This window comes from Ceratotherium simum, chromosome 5 (assembly GCF_057802395.1).
Source record: "Ceratotherium simum simum isolate JZ-2026a chromosome 5, ASM5780239v1, whole genome shotgun sequence".
NCBI lineage: Eukaryota > Metazoa > Chordata > Mammalia > Perissodactyla > Rhinocerotidae > Ceratotherium > Ceratotherium simum.
Genome location: NC_141904.1, coordinates 29,358,496 through 29,377,573, shown reverse-complemented (window position 1 = coordinate 29,377,573; position 19,078 = coordinate 29,358,496). Strand labels below are relative to the sequence as shown.

The window sequence follows — 19,078 nt, the reverse complement described above, 5'->3', positions numbered from 1 at the left end:
TCAGAGTTTAGGAGCCAGCCCAGTGGCGTAGTGGTTAAGTTTGTGCACTCTGCTTTAGCGGCCTGGCATTTGCGGGTTTGGATCCCGGGCACAGACCTACACACTGCTCATCAAGCCATGCTGTGGCGGCGTCCCACATACAAAGTAGAGGAAGATGGGCATAGATGTTAGCTCAGGGACGATCTTCCCCAAGCAAAAAGATTCAGAAGATTGGCAACACGTGTTAGCTCAGGTCCAATTTTCCTCACCGAAAAAAAAACTCAATGTTTATCTAGACTGGGTCGAAATTAATTTTGAGTGCACCTTGCTTGCTGTGAGGTGTGACAAAAGCTCAGGCTTCGTAGTCAGAAAACCGTTCAAGTCCTAGATCTGCCGCTTACCAGCTGTGTGACCATTGGACTTAACCTCAAGTTTCCCTTCTATGAAATGATCCACCTCAAAGGTTGTTTTCAGGATTAAATGAGATGATGCACGCCAAATGCAAGGATCCCTGGCACAGCAGAAGCATTTGGGAACTGGAGCTCTGAGTATAGCTCCATTCCTCTTCTCCCTTGAATAAGTGACTTAACATGACTTAACAGGGCTCATTCCTATTTCCCACATTTGTAAATGCTCATCTGACTTTGATGATCCAGTCAAATCTAGATGATCAGGGGTTTCACTATTCTGTTGTGGATTAGCTAAGTACCTCTGGTTCTCTTCCTCCTGCTATATTTGCTTTTTTCGTTTCCTACCAGGTCACACCTTCATCAAGAAATGGCCTTAGGATAATGATGTTGTAGAAATGGAGTCAGGAGTCCTGGGTCTTGCCTTGGCTCTGCCATGAACTTGCTGTGTGACTTTAGGCAAGTCACGATCTCTCTGGATCAACCTCCTCCTCTGTGAAATGAGGAAGTTGGACCAGATAATATTCAAGGTCCCTTCTAGTTCTAAAATACTGTGACTCTCTAGTATAAAACCTGAGCCTTCCCATTCCATTTATAGTTACTAAGAGTCTGGTGAAATGGTTTTGTTTTGGAAATTAACCACAGAAGTATAGGTTTTTTGTTATCTGCCCTTTTTTGCATAAATGATAAAAGTCATGGCTGTATTTACTGGGTGCTTGTAGTGTATTATTGCATTGAACACCCTGTGAAGTGGGTATTATTGATACCATTTTATACAGGAAGAAATAAAAGCTCAGAGAGCCTAAGTAACTTTCCAGAGGTTGCACAGCTAGAATGTGGTAGTGTCAGGATTCAAACCCAGGCCTTTCTAGATTCCAAAGCCTGGGCTCTTTAGCCACCATTGACAGTTGACCAGGTAGAGACTAAAGCAAAGTGAGTACCGATGAGGCCTGAGATAGGCCCAGCCACACTCCAATTAGCCCTTCAGGGAGCTATTGAAGAGTTGGAGTCCTTTTTCCTCTGAGGAAGGGAACATTAGCCTCCTCTTTACTGCTCCAGAACTTTTCTTTAACCTGAAATTCTTCTTACTAAGAGCCACTTTGGGAGGAGAAAGGGAGGAACAGAAACCCTAAGAGTGAATTCAGATGATTGGCTAGACAGACTCATCTGTGAACCTGTGGGTTCACAGGTTTTTCCTCTCTCTGCTTCATTCTTATTTAAGGCCACCTTATGTGAAGTTGGGATGCCCAGTGTCCAACTCCCTCCACAGCTTTGTTTTGAAAAGCTGGCTAGACACTGGGAGTTTGGCACTGGGGCTCATGTTGGACAATGGCTAGGCAATGGTAGTTTGCTGCCAAGGGGAGAAAATGCCCCTGTGTGACACCCTGCAGGATCCACTGAGCCACCTGTGCCTCAGTGGTCCCTGCCCTTGAGGCTGCGGGACATGCAGTCTGCCCTGGTTCTGGGGAGTATCTGTGTTTTGTCTCACTTTCTCCCTCTCCCAGTGGTACTGGATGACAGCAAGCGGTTGGCAAAGAGGAAGCTGATAGAGGAGAACCGGGAGAAGAGGCGGCGGGAAGAGCTGCAGAAATCCATCGGGCACAAGCCAGAGCCCACGGACGAGGAGTGGGAGCTCATCAAAACCGTCACTGAAGCCCACGTGGCCACCAATGCCCAAGGCAGCCACTGGAAGCAGAAACGGAAATTCCTGGTAAGGCTCCCCGGCACAGCTGAATATTGGCCTCATGCCCTGCATTTCCTACCTCAGCTCAGTCCTCATAACCCTGGGATGCTGGTGTGATTGCTCCCGTCTTATTGACAGGGAAACTGCACGAGTTCCACATCCGTGGATTCAACCAATTGCAGATAGAAAGGCCTTCCATGGTTGCGTCTGTACTGAACATGTACAGACTTTTTTTTGTTGTCATTACTCCCTAAACAATACAGTGTAACCACTATTTAAATGGCATTTACATTGTATTAGGTATTATAAGTAATCTAGTGATGATTTAAAGTATACAAGAGGATGTGCAAAGGTTATGTGCAAATACTATGTCATTTCAGATAAGGGACTTGAGCATCCTCAAGGGATTTTGGTATCTGCAGAGGGTCCTGGAACCAATCCCCCACGGATACCAAGGGATGATGTAACTCTAAAGCCATTCTTTAAAACTACTTCCAAAAGCATTTAAATCATATAGTTTTCTCCAATCCACTCAAATCTCTGATGGTACAGAAGTGCCCAATTTAACCACCAACAATTCGTGTGTGATGACAGTGATGATAAAAGTAGATGTGGACTGAGAAGGGAACAAGGAGCATCTGATGCCCAACAAAGGAAAGCAATGTCTCTCCACCAAGGGTAACTCACTTCTGCACCTCCCAGGGGCGGTGAGACATTCGGTTTGGAGTAAAGCCCACACCAGCAACGCTATTGTCTGTTGACATTGTGTTATTATTCTGCTCCCTTAGTTCACATGCAAAGGTGTGGCTTTGGATGGATTTTCCACCCAAGTATAAAATGCGACCATTAGAACCAGGGCAGACCTGCCCTACTTTTCCCCTGGCAGAGCTACTGTCTCATTTCACACATTCTTGATTGGGGTAGCCTCAGTAAAGGGGCCTGAGCAGAAGGGTTAGGCAGGATGGGTGATTTGGCCATGTGTGGTCTGTGTGGACAGGTCACAAGACAAGGGCAACCAAGTCAGGAAGGCTTCTATTGCCCAAGATTATTATAACCGCATCAGAAGAAGGCAGGTAGTCTAGAAGTTATGTGTGTGGAGATCAGAACCAGACAGCCTGAGTTCAATGCTTGCCTCCGTTGCTTTTTAATTATGTGACTTTGGGCAGATTACTTCACCTCTCTAGGGCTCAGTTGCCTTTATGTGCTTACCAAATTGTATAAAAGTAATAGAAATAAGTGCCTGGCATTGCATTAACAACCAAGGAAGTGATTACTATGTGCATCATCCCTACCACCACCACCCTCACCATCCTGTCCTGCTCACCCCAGGAAAAGGGAGAGCCTGGAGTAATAGCCTGAGGCCCAGGGACCTCTAATCACCATTTGTCTGGGCCTTCCTGCTGCTCCTTACAAAGGTGTGGGAAGACACCCTGTGATCTAGCACAGGAAGGGAAGAACCCCACCTGGCCCCATCTCACTCTGCATTGCTAGAGACCTGTAGGTTCAAGCGAAGAAGTCCTCAGCCCTGAGCCAGCGACTTGCAAAGAGGTCAATTGGCAGCATTTCCTACTCACCTTAAACAATACTGACGAAGCAGTCAGAGCAGAAAGCCAGTTGGTCTTGATCGTGTGACACCAGCCTCCTCTAGTGCTAAACCAGGGTGAAGCCCACACCTGCACACACCCCTGAATCTCTCCTTTTGTACCTCCCCCCATCCCCTCCACTGCCCCAGGGGAGACACTCTGGGTTCCTTATTGTCCCTCAGCCCACATCCAGTCCATCAGAAATCCCTGTCTTCAGCTCCCAAGATACATCTTGAATTCTTCCACTTCTCTCTATCTCTGCTGCCACCCTGTAGTCCAGCCCACTTCATCTCCTGCCCAAACCACTGCTGTGCCTGCCTGTTTCTTCCTTTGGCTCCCACCTCCCTTCTCCACATAATAACCATAAATCTCGTCGTGCTGCTCACCTGTTTAAAGCCCTTCAGTGGTACCCCACTGCATTTAGAATAAGCCCATCTTCTCTCCATGGCCCACAAGGCCCGTCATCACTGTTCCCTTGCCTGCCTTTTGTCGTTTGTCTCATGCCATCTCTGGCTGTAACCACCTGAGCCTCCTTTCTGGCCTCAGGACGCTGCACTAGTTTTTTTCCTCTGCCTTAAATGTCCTTCCTCTGATTCTGTGGAAGGCTGCCTTCTTAACATTCTTCAAGTTAAAGCTCACACATCACTTCTCAAAGGGGCTTTGGCTGACCACTCTATCTCCTGACCCCCATGTACTATCATGTTACCTCCAGTCTTACACAAACTGAAATTCTTCCATGAAAGTATTCTTTTTATTTATTGTCTATCTTCCCTCACTACAAGGAAAATTCCTTGAGATTACATTATTCATTGCTGTAACCTCAGCATCTAGAACTCAGCCTGGCCCATAGTAGATGCTCAATAAATATTGGTTGAGTACATGTAAGAACTTACCTTTACCCACTAGCTCAACCAACAAGCATTCTATCCTCCATCATTTGGCCCAATGCCTTCTACATAGTGGCCAAAGATACTTAAGGCTTGTTCCCTCCCCTTGAGAAGTCCATATCTTAGATGTGTACCAACATAACCACAATAAAAAGTAATAGTAATAAATGCCATATAAGTGATATACATGGGCCACCATGTGTGTTCAGATGAGGTAGACATCATTTCAAACTGAGGTCATCTGGGAAGACTTCCAGGAGAAGCTAGAATTTGAGTTGGGTGGGATTTGGAATTGGCAGAGGTGAGACAGAAGTGGGGACTTTGGAGAAAGCAAAAGTCAGAAGGGAAGGCAGCCCCGAAATGGAAAAGTGCAAGGCAAGTTGGGGAGGAGATGTGAAGAGGTCATCTGGGCTGGCTCAGGAGGGCACACAAGGAGGAATAACATCAGAATGAGAATTGGAAGCACCCCCATGAGCAAGCGAAGGCAGTTTGATCCACAGAGGCAAAAAGGAAACTTTCCCCACAGTCCACACTGGTGAATCTGCAAGCCAGAGACTTTTCAGTATCTGAGCTTGATCTCGTGTGCGTAAACACATATGTGTGTGTGGGAGCAAATGTATTTCAGGTAACAGATTACACAGCCACTAGCTCTAAATAAAATATCTAATCGATTCAACTGGTGTCAAATATTTGTACTCTTCTTCATTTTTAACGTCTTCCAAATATGTTAGCAAATGATGTGTTGTGCTTATGGGTGAAAAATCTTCAGGGAAGTCACAAACAAGGTTTCATTGCTCAACCTTAATGTCTCATACCTGATGTGTTAACTCAGGTCAATTCGTAGAATATACATATATACACTCAAGATCCATTATGGAGATAAACCTTAATGATATAATAGGAGGCTTTTATTTTGTATGTAGTTTTACTTCTAGCAATTGTATTTTCCATTAAATACCCAAAAGCTTAAAAGTAAATTTTTTTCCTACCCTGATATTTATTTTTCAACAGAAAAGCTTATGAGGTTGTTACATTTTGGGGTTTAATTTTAATTAAAATGGCCATATTTCCTTGTATAATTTCCCTCCTTTTTTTTCAAACCTTCAGAAGTATCACAGGTGGTGATTCAAATACCCCATGAACCCACAGATTGAACGGAAATTATTAACATCAATATTAACCCACTGACATTTCAAAGGACACTGAATACCAATCCATAAAATCAGATTAGCTCTATCAGTGTTCAGTGAGAAGACGTTTGGATTCAACCACGCCAAAACTATGTTATTAAAATATTTTTATTTCATTTTTATTTATTTTATTTATTTTTTTGTGTGTGTGAGGAGATCAGCCCTGTGCTAACATCCGCCAATCCTTCTCTTTTTTTTTTTGCTGAGGAAGACAGCCCTGGGCTAACATCTGTGCCCATCTTCCTCCACTTTATATGGGACGCCGCCACAGCATGGCTTGCCAAGCAGTGCGTTGGTGCGCGCCCGGGATCCGAACCAGCGAACCCCGGGCTGCCGCAGCGGAGCGCGCGCACTTAACCGCCTGCGCCACCGGGCCGGCCCCTTCATTTTTATTTTTAAAAAAGTTCACCCTACATATATGTGTGTATATTTGTGTATTTATATGTGTGTATATTTATAAAACTTCCTACCTTTTGTAATGTGTGACCATAGTCCTTTTATCAGTTGATTTTCTTAACGGAGTTGTAAAGTAGAAAGGCAGGTGAGATTAGCCTCATTTTCGGGGTGGGAGGAATTATAAAGACCGGCGAGGAGGTCTGAAGGATGCAGGGAGCATCAGTGCCCAAAGGAGGAACTGATGTACCTTTTCCCATAGCTAGGTCTACCTGAGAAAGGCCCAGAGAGAGAGGGAAGCTGTACATGTGATTATTCCATCAATTCCATCTGCATCTGGAAAGCCAGCAGAACAGTAGCCTTCCATGGGCTTGCCATGCCAACAGTCGCCCCAAAACATCATCACTGATTATGAAAACATGCCAGAAACCAGGTTTCTTTCCCATCTACTTGCTACCCCCGAAACAAACAATAAAAAAGTGAAATAAAATAAACAGAAGAACCTACTGGATAATCCGAAAAAGGTTTTTATTTATAACAAACCAGAGTTTGTTATGTAATATATTTTAAATCCTCCCCTAGGCTGTAACCATGATTCCAGCCACACCCTGGGAGGGCCTCAGCTGTTGACCCTGGTGCCCTGGCAACAAGAGAGTGAAAGACTCATCCTTTGCTTTCTTCGTGCTAAAATTTAGATGTGAGCAGTAACAGAGGAGATGTGGGAAGAAAAATAGTAGCTGGATTACTCTGAGCTGGACATGGTTACTGCCAGCCCAGAGGTTCTCAAAGTGTAGTCCTAGACCAGTAGCATCAGCAAGCCCTTCGGTGTTGTTAGAGATGCAGATTCTCAGGCTCTACCCCTGACCTACTGAATCAGAAACTCTGGGGGTGGGGCCCAGCAGTCGAGTGATCATGATGCACAATGAAGTTTGGGGACCACAGTCTTGTCACTGGCAGTGCTCTCACCTCTGCAAGTGAAGGATTCAGTCTTGCTCAACTCGCTCACAGTGCTGGTACCTCCTGCCCCTCTCTACCCACCCTCCCACACCTCCTACCCCTGGGGGCCTTGTTCGTCTCTGTCTACTGTAGCTCTAGGCAAAGGTGGCCACCATCAGGCAGAGCCTGAGTCTCTGATCCCTTTGATTACATTCACAACTTCCTGGAAGACGGTGGGAAACGTTGGCAAGGAGAGGAATAAGAGGGGTGGAATTCTACCTGCTGGTGTCGAAAGTGTACAGGGTGTAAAAGCCTCGAAGTGGGAGGGAGATGTGGGGCTCCTGGCAGATTGCTGTGTGGAGTCTGGGTGACTGAGAACCCGATCCTGGCCTCAGGGAATTGTTCTTAACCTCCCTGAGCCCTCGTTCGCTCATCTGCCAATCAGGGATTGTGTGAGAACTACCTGAGATCATGCGCTCCAAGGGGCTGGCTCGCTTGTAGGTCACAGATAAATGGTGGTTATTATTATCACAATGACAAGAAAGGGCAATGGAGAGGACTGTTCCTGGCAGGAAGTACTGGGGACAATAGGAGATACATGAGAGAGGCCATACCATGGTGGTCATGGAACGCCAGGCCAAGGAGCTAGATAGCTCCAGTGGACATCGGGGCACCTAAGGTGAGCACAACCACCTGAGGGACTTGCTAAAATGCTGATTCTGTACCATTAGCTCTGGGGAGATGACTCAGATTCTGTATTTCTACCAAGTCCCCAGATGACACCCAAGCTGCTACACCACCCTTTGAGCAGCAGGGCCGTGGACTGTTCTTGGGCAAGTGAACTGCAAGTGCCCTGGGAACATTGAATACTAGTAAATTCCCCCACTCTGCCCTAAAGTTTGCACAACTCAGTTCCTATAGGCAACCGAGAGATCTTCCCCTTCAGCCTGGTGCGACCCACCCCGCCTCCAACTGGAGTCTGGAGGGCAGACAGGCACTGCGAGCCCCAGCAGCTAGGTGAGGAGCAAGAATGAATCCACAGAGTGCTGTTTGCCAGGGTTCCCCCATCACACTCTCCATCACTGCCGACGCTGTGCCCACCTCCCACACAAAGACACACACCAGAATGTGCAGTGCTCTGAACATGCCATCCAGAGCCCCTAGAATTGATGCCACCTGGCCTAAGTATCACCCTTTGTGCATTCAGAAGCAGACCCCAAATTCCTGTTGTCCCCCCACCCTTCTCTCTCTCTCTTTCTTTCTTTCTGCAGTGACAGTCCCATGAAGATTATCACAGGGCCCTCTTAAAGCAATGGCCAAGATGTATATCTTTGCTCAGAGAACTAAACGATGTGAAAACTGTACAGTTTGTTAATAAACAATATGAAAAATGGACACTGTACAGTATGTCAGTTCAGAAGAGATTTTCTGCCATGTGAGAACTATGATAAAGACCCCTTCAACTTCTTCATTTAAATATTTCTTGTTCTCCTCCTTAGCCGGAAGATATTGGACAAGCACCAATAGTAAATGCCCCAGAAGGTGGAAAGGTTGACTTGGAAGCCTTCAGCCATTTTACAAAAATCATCACACCAGCAATTACCAGAGTGGTGGATTTTGCCAAAAAGTTGCCTATGTTTTGTGAGGTGAGGAAATTGTTTTTCCTTCTGCATAATTTTTCATTATAGTTCCATCAATTTCCAGGAATGATGAGTATAATTTTTAATTTAATATTAATTAGGAAGGACTTAATCATATGAAAGCAATGTCAGTGCAAAATGAAAATGCACCCTGTTTCATTTTTATATCCCCACCTTCTCTATTCAGTCATATTCATTAGCTTGTCCACGTGAGGTCAGTGAAGATCCTATCCACCCAACCTGACTCCAGGATAGGGAAATATGATAGCAATACTTCCATTAACATGCTCACATTTGCCCACATTAAATCCAATCCTTATAACAGATCTGCAGGATAGCTCTAATTAACCCCATTTTACAGATGGAGAAAATTAAGATCAAAGAGATTAAGTTAACTTATCCAAACATGGGCCATGGTTTGAGCCTAAGTCTATATTCTTTCCATAACATGTTCCAGCAAGATGGCTGTGTGGTTGTTTCTTAATCCTCAAGAATAAGTTAAATGACGCTCACAGAGCAAGGATCTTAATATCGCCTTAAATCTTCCCTCTTTTCTCGTAAACTCACCCTGTCTTGCCCCATCTTCAGGGCACCCTGAAGAGCTCACCCACCAGAGCTCATAGACTTTCCCTTTGGGACTGTAACCTTAGCAGTCCTACTGTGCAGCAGCTGAGAGCACAGGCTCTGTAGTCAGCTGCATGGGTAAGAATCCTAGATACATTATTAAATGTCTTCAAACTTTGGTTATTTCATCTTTAAAACGGGAATCATAACAGTATCTACTTAGAGCTGTTGGGAGATTTAAATGGGACAATATATGTAAAGTGCTTAGACTGTGTCCAGGTCATAAAGAGTAAGGGGCACATATCATAAGGTTGTAGCTCAATGAATTTTCACATTTCTCTGTTTCACATTTAACACACCCACATAACGAGCACTGAGATAAAGAAACAGAATGTTACTAGCGCCCTGTTGTACCTAACTTTTTACCCTCAACTTTAGAACATATCATTTAAGTATTCTTTCACAAAATAATTTTTAATGATCTCATAGTATTCCAAAGAATCTCATAGTATTCCAAACAATAGATCTATCATAATTTAGGTTATCTGGTTTTACTGGATCTTTAATTCATTTCCAATTTTTCACTAATATAAATATTCTGCAATGAACATTCTGGTGCCTATGCCCTGCTCACAACATTATTTCCTAAGGGCAAATTCTAGAAGTGGAATTTAAGGACCAAGGTACATATACCTTTTACGGCTTTCAATATGTGTTGCTAACTCACCTTCAAGGAGGGTGTACACTCTCACATCTGTGCCGAGGGTGCTTGTTTCCTCTCGCTTTTGTCAACTCTAGGTGCCATCTTTATTTTTGTTGGGTTGAGTCTGTTTTCCTGGACCTCTCTTAGTCCTCTCTCTCCAGGCTGTGTCCTCATCCACCAGTGCTTGGTGTCTGAAGAGAAACTTGATTGAGTTTGCTACCCCTACAACTCAAGCTAGCCTGCCAGTCATGTGTTCCCCTTTGAATGCCCACCAAAAATGTCTTTTAAAAAATGTAAAGCTCATGTAAACCAACCCCTGAGAGAGATTTCAGTTAAAGAAAGAAAGAAAAGAACACCGTGCACTTATGTCCATAGCAGGGGTGAGGAGTCATCATGGAACCTTCAAGCGTGGGTTGTGTCAAGCTTCTCCAAGTGTCCCTCAGAAGTTTAAGCCTTCTTCAAAGTCAAACTTCTCTCTCTCTTTCAACTTGATATTTTGTAGTCTCCAAACTGCAAAAAAAATGGGCTACTTTGTCCACTTAAAAAGGAAATTTGCCTGTTATTTTATCCTCAAAATGAGTTTATTCAGGAACAGCCAAAAGAATTGCAATTCAGGATGTGCTTGCTATGGTAAACATAGGTAAATCTGGAAAAGAAAGAAGGAGCTGCTTTTATAGAGAAAAGGGGAAAGTAGGAAAGGACTGTTCTAAACGAAAGTCCATTGGGAGAAGGTAACAATTCAGGGCAGCAATGGCTTATTGGCTAAGCTGCAGCATTTCTCATTGGCTGGGCTGTTGCTGGGTGGGGAGAGAAATCTTCCTTCAGTAGTAAAGTTTTACTTCCTGTCCAAGATGCAAGCATCCGTCTCTTCTTGTTTGGTGTAATTGACAATGTATGATAGGGCGTGAGAGCTCCCCCTACAGGCCTTCCCAACTCCAAATTAATTAAGGTTTCTTTTATTAATTTCCACAACTTTTACAGCAGAGATGCATGTTTCTGGTGTTTGTTGCTCCCTGAGGACCTTTAGCCTTTTATACTCTCTTTGGAACCCCAAAGAGGGAAATGAACTGTGTAGGCCTCTGAGCTACCTGTGAAGTGTGTTGAGATCCCAGGCAGTCTCAACAGCCAGAGATTTCTTGCCAGAGGCAGTTTGATGCATCTGCTATTCAAATTGTGCTCATCGTATTTTCTGCTAAGATCCATGCCAACCCACCGAGCAAGGCTGATGGACACCCAGGGCTTCGAAAGATCTAAAATCATTGCTGGCAGACCTGCCAAAAACACACAGAAGGACCACTTGTAGAGTGTAGGATACTGTCATCTTTGCCAATCAACCTGAGTGATGCTCTCCTAAGGAGACAGGAAGAGTCTGTGGGAGGAACTCTGCATCTCTGCCTGTCATGCCTTTCTTGGAGCATTCTCAAAATCAAAGTATTTTGGCAGGTGACTACGAGTTTATTTGCTCACATGTTGAAACAAATCTCACCAGGATCCTACAAACCTCTCTTAAAGGAAAGGCATCTGGCCTAGTTTTTAAACCATTGGTGATCCTTGACAAATACTTATTCAACTTTAATTTAAATTTGAACTGGTCAACAGTAAGTATTAAAAAGAAAACTTCTACTTCATCTATAATCAGACTTGGCTACAAAGATGGGCCTACCCAAGTTTGCATATTTTGTGACAGATTAAAAAAATAATAAATGGTTTGATCTGGTTAGAAATTTCTCTTTGCTGTTCTATGCCTGTGGTCCTCAAGAGTGGGGTCCCCCAACCAGCAGCATGTGCATCACCTGGGATCTTGGAGAAATGCAGAAACTCAAAGGGTGGGGCCAGCAAAACCTTAGGGTGGGTGTAAAAGCCCTCAGGTGATCCTGATGGGGCTGAAGTCAGAACCATCGCCCTAGGCATTAAAGCCAGCCTCTGCCCACTTCAGCCAATTCTCCATCTTACCTGTGGAGGATCCAGCCAAGCTTGGGTTTCCTGTTTCCTACCATGCTCTTGGGTCAGGAATCCAAACATGCAATTGAGGAGTACAAATTAGAACCTAAATAAAAGCAAATCAAGGTCATTTTTTTTTCAGTGAGTAGAAGGAGATTCCAGAACCAAATATTAAATGACTTTTATTCTGTAGAAAAAACTAAGCAATTTGAAATTAAATGGTAAGGTGGCTAGGTTAAGTTGGCGAAAAACATGAAAGACCCAGTATATTAAATATTACTTTCAGTTTTGTATAATAACCTAAATTGAACCAGTCGAGTGTTGCCAAGAGTGTTTCCCAAAAAGAATTTGTACCCACTTTAATGAAGAGATAGAAATTATGTGTAATTTACATCTTCATTGTTTATGGAAACTTAGTCACATCCAAGGTACTTCAAAAGAGCGTGTTCTTTTCTTCTCTTGGCATTGGATTCTAACAGATCTAGCTTCAAATCCTAGCCTCACCCACAAAACATTCATGTGACCCCCTAGCATGTTACTCAACCTCTCAGTGCCTGGATTTCCACATCTGTAAATAAAATTGGAATTAGAATATTTACCTCACTGCATTGCTGTGAGGATTAAATAAGATGACGCAAGTAGATCTTAGCACGATGCCCAATTCATCAAAAACACCCATTAACTAATAGCCTTTCAAACTATTTTGATAATGGCATTTAATTAAACATTCTCCCCTCCAGTAAGTAAAACTGTGATTTTTTTATTATTTTGCTTAGCAAAATTCTTTTTTTTTCAAGTTTATTATTAATGTTATCACATTATCACAAATCCTAATAAACAGAGCAACCAAATGAGCTTGAAATGAGATTACAACACTGACAGAAAGATCCAGTGTGTGGAGTCATTCTGGTGCCTGGAGTACTGGGAAGAACAGAACCCTAGGAGCCAGGAGGTCTGAATTCTGGTCTCACCTCTGCCTCTAACTCACTGCGTGAGCTTGGGCAAATCTTTTGCATCCCAGGGCTCATGGGTAACATGCATCTGTAAGTGACTTTCTAGTTCTGTGCCTTTTAAGAGACCCAAGGAGCAAACTTGCTTCAAAAAACAAAGAGAAGCAGGGCCGGTCAGGTGGTATAGCGGTTAAGTTCGTGCGCTCCGCCTCGGTGGACCGGAGTTCACAGGTTCGGATTCTGGGCACAGACCTACTCACTGCTCTTCAAGCCATGCTGAGGCAGGGTCCCACATAGAGCAACTAGAAGGATGTACAACTATGACATACAGCTATCTACTAGGGCTTTGGGGAGAAAAGGAAAAAAAGGAGGAAGATTGGCAACAGATGTTAGCTCAGGGCCAATCGTCCTCAAAAAAAGAAAAAACAAAGAGAAGCACAGTTGCCAGCTAAATGGTAGAGTCAGCTGTTGGCTCTCAGAGCTACAAGACAAAAATGTTGGTAAGTTTAACATAAACCCTGCTCTCCAGCAGTTATCAGTTGGGTTATAATACAAACCCCAGAGCAAGGGATTATTAGCTTCATACCTGACTGTAATACCAGTTGGAGCGCTATATCCATCATAAAAGAAATGCAAACTAATGAGATTAAAGTTGGTGAAGCTTAGACCAACTGGAGTATGAAAATTGGTTGTTCAAAGTCTGCAGCCGAGTAGGTAGGGAAAACCACGTGCTCAAAGAGTGCAGGACTCATGTCAATCAGAGGATATTGTTCCTGTTGCCATTAAGATACTGTGTGTTGTTCCTGACTGACTTCTGTCCGTTTGTTCTTTGCTGATGTTGGCTGGTTCTTTTCAGCTGCCATGTGAAGACCAGATAATCCTCCTCAAAGGCTGCTGCATGGAGATCATGTCCCTTCGCGCTGCTGTGCGCTATGACCCGGAAAGTGAGACTTTAACCTTGAATGGGGAAATGGCAGTGACGCGGGGCCAGCTCAAAAACGGGGGTCTTGGGGTGGTGTCAGACGCCATCTTTGACCTGGGCATGTCGCTGTCTTCTTTCAACCTGGATGACACTGAAGTAGCTCTCCTTCAGGCTGTCCTGCTGATGTCTTCAGGTGAGTACGCCCAGACTCATTACTGGGCATTAAAAGAGCTTTTGCTTGTCTGGTGCTAATTCAAATCACTTGACGAGTTTTCAATTCCCATTTGGCTTCAGAATCATAGCTCATTCTCCTTCAGCAAGCAACTAGGGGTTTGCCAATGGACTGGGAACTAAAGGAGGGTGTCAGGTGTCAGATGCTTTTTGCAGTCTCCCAGGGTAGCGGGAAGGAACCAATAGAGCCATCTTATAGACTATATGGAATAGTCCATCTTCAATGGACACTGCCCAGCCTCCTCGTGGTAGTTGGCCAACCCTGCCCCCTTCTGGTTTTCTGTATACGGGATATGGGTATGAGTGACCACACCATTGTGTGTTAAGTTCTGTGTGAGGAAACCACGAGTGAGAGCTAGAATTTGTTCATAGCTTAGTTACAACTTAAGTTTCAATTATTTATTGCTTTAGCATATCACCCCAAAACTTAGTGGCTTAAGACATCCAAAATGGCTGGGTTTGGAGCTAAGACGTCAAACATGGTTCTTTCTCCATGCAGCCTCTCCTCTGGCAGGGCTTCAGTGTCCTTTAAAATAAAGAAATTGAACTAAATATCTGGAAGTTATATTCCCAGTGGGAGGATTCAAGGCAGTTTTGTACCTGCTCTGAGTCTCCAATGCCTCGTCGGTGTCATCTTCCAAGCCCCACTGTTTTGTTTGGCATTTCAGTTACACAGTATCTCAGGCCTTTTCTTCAAAGCCTTTTCCAGGAACTGCTGTGGCTAAAGTCCTTGGTCCTGTAGTGATAAGCAGAGAGCTAAAATGGAAATGATCTGAAAGACATATCTTTGAGAAATTTTGTCTTAAGGAGTTCAAGAGAGTCTTTGACCTTTAAAATGTTTCTCTCTTCATAAACACGTTTAGTACGACTTGAGCATCATCTTATATATGACCACCTTATCTTCATCTCTCTCTCATCAAAGGACAGAGTTTTGACAACGCAGGTTATTTTTTCCCTTTGAAGGAATACATCCAGAGCAATATTATGTTGATTCTCTATTTGGATCAATAAAGATCATGTGGAGAATTCTTCTGGCACACTCAAAAAAAGAGAGAAGACAGGAGAGAGGAAGAGAGAGGGAGTGAGTAGATCCACAGAGCAGCAGCATCAAAAATGAAGGAAAACACAAAATAAAAATGCACAAATTGCAATTTGAGCCAAATAAGCCCACATATTTTGTTTAGACTCAGAAGGGTGGATTGAGACACTAGCCCTGATCCTTCCTTTCAGATTAAGCAGAACTCTATTTAGACTTTTACTAATACAGATACTTCAATAACTGGACACTTGCAGTGTGAATTTATTTGATCAGAGCTACCGGGAGCACACTGAGGAGAACTGGGCAGGGGGATGGTAGGGCTTCCTGGAGCTAAATGAGGAATTCATCCAGGTTTATAAATTACTTTGTAACCCAGTGTTTGCAGCCTGGATGTTCCACAGTCATCCAGCCTTCTCGTGACACCTCTTTATTATTTCTCGAAACTGCCTTGAGTCCCCTCCCACATATCGTGGGAAGACCCGTGGTCCTCCCAAGACTTGGGAAGATTTCCAGGCATTTTCATGGTCCCCTCTTGCTCCCACTTCCCACTGTGACTCTTGTCTTCTCTGCACAGGGTGACTCTAGCAGGGCTCACATCCTCTTTTCTTTTCATTTTAATTCCCAAGGCGCCACGCACACAAGCCTGTAACAAGGCTGTTACAGGTAGCAATTTTACTAATGGTGTAAGGACAGGGAAGGAGTGTCATACAGCCTGGCAAACAACTAAAAGTGGATGTTGTGCTTCTTTGTCTTCACAGGAATCTCTTACTTTCCGACTTTTCCCCTTTGGCATCCAGGCCTCCTGCGATGTTCCCAGTCTCTTTTCACATCTCCCCCCGTCACTGCCTGTCCATGCTTATCCTCCCTCTCTCCCAGGCAGCCAGTGGAAACTCAAAATCTTTCCCCTCGTTATGCAGAGTATTTCAGCTCTCTGGGTAAAGCTTCTCCTTCTGTACCCAGGAGGGAAGCATGGCCATTCACACCCAAGGAGGTGATTTGTCTAAACCAGAGATAGTTACCTAAACAAAGTAGCTACTCCCTTCTTATAAATGATGCCACTCCCTGGTATCTTGGCCCCTGATGCCCCAGAGTTCATGTTGCATCCATGCTCATTCCTAGGAGTTGAGAAGTCCCCAGATCTGCCCACTTCACGCTAGAGGGCTTGAATTAGACAAGACAAGCCTTCTCCTTTCCACCTCTGAATTAACATCCCTCTTCTTTCTTCCTCTCAGATCGCCCTGGGCTTGCCTGTGTTGAGAGAATAGAAAAATACCAAGATAGTTTCCTGCTGGCCTTTGAACACTATATCAATTACCGAAAACACCACGTGACACACTTTTGGCCAAAACTCCTGATGAAGGTGACAGACCTGCGGATGATTGGAGCCTGCCATGCCAGCCGCTTCCTGCACATGAAGGTGGAATGCCCCACGGAACTCTTCCCCCCATTGTTCTTGGAAGTGTTCGAGGATTAGACTGACTGAATTCATTCTCATAATTCCTACAGCACTACTGGGTGTCATTTCATTCCATTGCCTAGCTCTTTTTTGTTTGTTCCTTTGTTGCTTTGTGTTGGGAGGGATTGTTTGGGGATAAAAGGAGGTAGTCCTTGGCATAGACATGGATGAAATTGCCCCTTGAATGCGGGTACTCGTAACTATCGCATTTTGTTCTCCAGTCCTTTGATGTGAATGCTTTGAAGGTTTTACAGTTGTGGAGGTGGGGTGGGCACAATCATTAATTCACCAGCACCAAGCCATCACCAGCTCCCATCTGTCCTTGGTCAGAGACGCAAGCAAGCAAAATGGCACAGCAGAAGACTAAAGAAGCCTTAAAATCAAGATAATATGATCATCTTGAGCCAAACCTGATTTTTGCAGGGCTCAAGTTAGCAGGGCACAGACCACCTTTGGTTAGATGTGGCTTTGCAAATTTCTAGGGAAAGGTCTCAACAAATGTTTATCTATTCAAGAGCATGATGTTTTCAGCAGTCTTCATTCTCTCCTAGCAGCATAACTTGGAATGTACAGGAATATTTGTTCCCAAAATATCAGCTGTCCTTTTCTGATAATTTTTATAATCCTATGATTTAATTCAAATCGTACGAGGGCATGACTCGAAGATGTGCAGGTATTTGACTGAATCCAACAAGGAAAACAATTTTTTTCAGTGAGCCCAAAGAAATTAGAAATCTTCACCAATGTCAGTGACTCAACAGTTTCCAAAAATTCACAGAGTATTACCTCATAGTAGGAAGTCTTCTTTACAGCTTAGGCTCAGAGAAAATTTCCACAGAAATCAAACTTATTTACAGTGTTGTCACTTTTCAATGACATCTGATCTGTCATCTCCCAAACTCCTGAAGTTATTTATCCTGATTACGTCTTTGCTGAGCTGACAACAGAGTTCCCTATGGATCAAATCTTCTAATCAAGAAGAGAGAACAAGCTGAAATTTGAGTCTTGTTCTGGAGGAATTCTGAGGAGAGATTAGGGCAGTTATATTCTGAGTTGAAGGAAATGCAGTGTTCTGAGAGCCCCCTTCATGGACTGATGGTTTGGGGATGCTTCCTTCTGGTCTTAGACCCTCGAGCTCTTTGCTCTACTCACAAATGCTTTCTAGTCCCCTCTTCCCTCTGACTCTGAGGCCAGACTATCGCTAAACAAAGACCAGTCCAGCCACTGACCCTCTCTGTCCCTCTTACAGCATTGCCCTGACAGATATTCAACAGGCCTGCAGACCATGCACCCGAACCCTCACTCACCTTCCCTCCCAACCCTCCTCCCTGATGACAAACACTGGAGTAGCTTGTGCTCAGAAAACAAATGGTGACCCTGATCCCTTCAACATCAGAAAATGGGCAAAGAATGTTCCCATGTAATTGAATGTATCTCATTCTTCACTGGATAGTAGTCATAAACTATTCCCTTGCTTGCCTTGTACTGCCTTATCCTGGAAATATTGGGGAAAATAAGCCATATCAGTGAGATTTACCTAAAAACAAAGGAATGAAAGTCACTGTGAAAACCAAGTGGACTAATTTTGTTTTAACTGGCCCAGAAATCAGAGCGCATGAGTTCTAGTTTGTGCTCTGTCAACGCGTAGATTTGTGACTTTGGGTCTTGGTTTTCTCTTCTGGTGAATAAGTTATGATTTCTAAAATCCTTCGCATCCTTAATATTGTACTAATTTCAGGGGGTGGGGGGAGAATCTGGTTCTTTTGGTTATTTCTTTCATATTCAAGTTTCTAGCTTTATTAGGCAAAAATTATGTCCTTCTTAACAGTTAAGAAAAGTATATTTGGTATTGATTCAAAATAAGAATTTGACATACCACTCATCAACTATTTAGAGAAAGGCAGGATGGCCTTAGAAAAAGGAGATGGACAGCATTGAAAATGCGAAGTGTGACTGGAAATAATCTGGGAGGAAAATTACATGTTTAATGTGCTAAAGCAATTATACTGGCTTCTGGGGAAAAGAAAACAAGAACATGGCTATGGAACTTGCTAACCAGAGACAGGAAGTAGGTGAAGAGATTAAAATTACAAACATGAAGTTCTTGAGTAGATTACCTGCTTTGCCTTTATCTACAGACAGGTTTTTTGGTTTTGTTCTCTCTAGGCAGCCTCTAGCCAGTCTCCTTAAGTCCTTGCTTTCTTAACATCTCAGCTCCCTCTGTTGTTGGAGAACTACTCCTTGAAACATTACCGCTTCATCAATCACCTTCTAGTTCCAGGGTAACTAAGCTTTGTGGTGTGGGGCAAGTTTTCCCTCAGAAGGGAAGGAGAGGAAGGCAAGCAGGGGGGCTACTTACGGAGGGTTCATAGACTCCTTGGGCATCAAGACTTCTTGGAAAAATTTCCATTTGTGAGAGTTTCCCCAGTACATCAGACACTCCCAGACTTGAATGTATGGACAGAGCCTGATCTAAGGCTAAATCAGAATTCTTTGGGGATTAACCATGATTAAGCGTTGGCCAAATGGTACGGTTCATCTACAGTAATCCTGCCAGTCGCACGTAAATTTAT

General features: G+C 43.9%; 1 protein-coding gene across 1 annotated transcript in view; it reads left to right on the top strand.

Annotated features, from left to right (window-relative positions):
- The window catches only part of THRB (thyroid hormone receptor beta), a 361,132-nt gene extending 342,893 nt beyond the window's left edge, over positions 1 to 18,239 (top strand). The window contains exons 7-10 of the mRNA XM_014789974.2: positions 1,892 to 2,097; positions 8,559 to 8,705; positions 13,714 to 13,972; positions 16,282 to 18,239. Of these exons, the coding sequence (XP_014645460.1) occupies positions 1,892 to 2,097; positions 8,559 to 8,705; positions 13,714 to 13,972; positions 16,282 to 16,523 (854 nt within the window). The 3' untranslated portion in view covers positions 16,524 to 18,239. The remainder of the gene's footprint in view (positions 1 to 1,891; positions 2,098 to 8,558; positions 8,706 to 13,713; positions 13,973 to 16,281) is intronic.
- Positions 18,240 to 19,078: the final 839 nt, after the last annotated feature.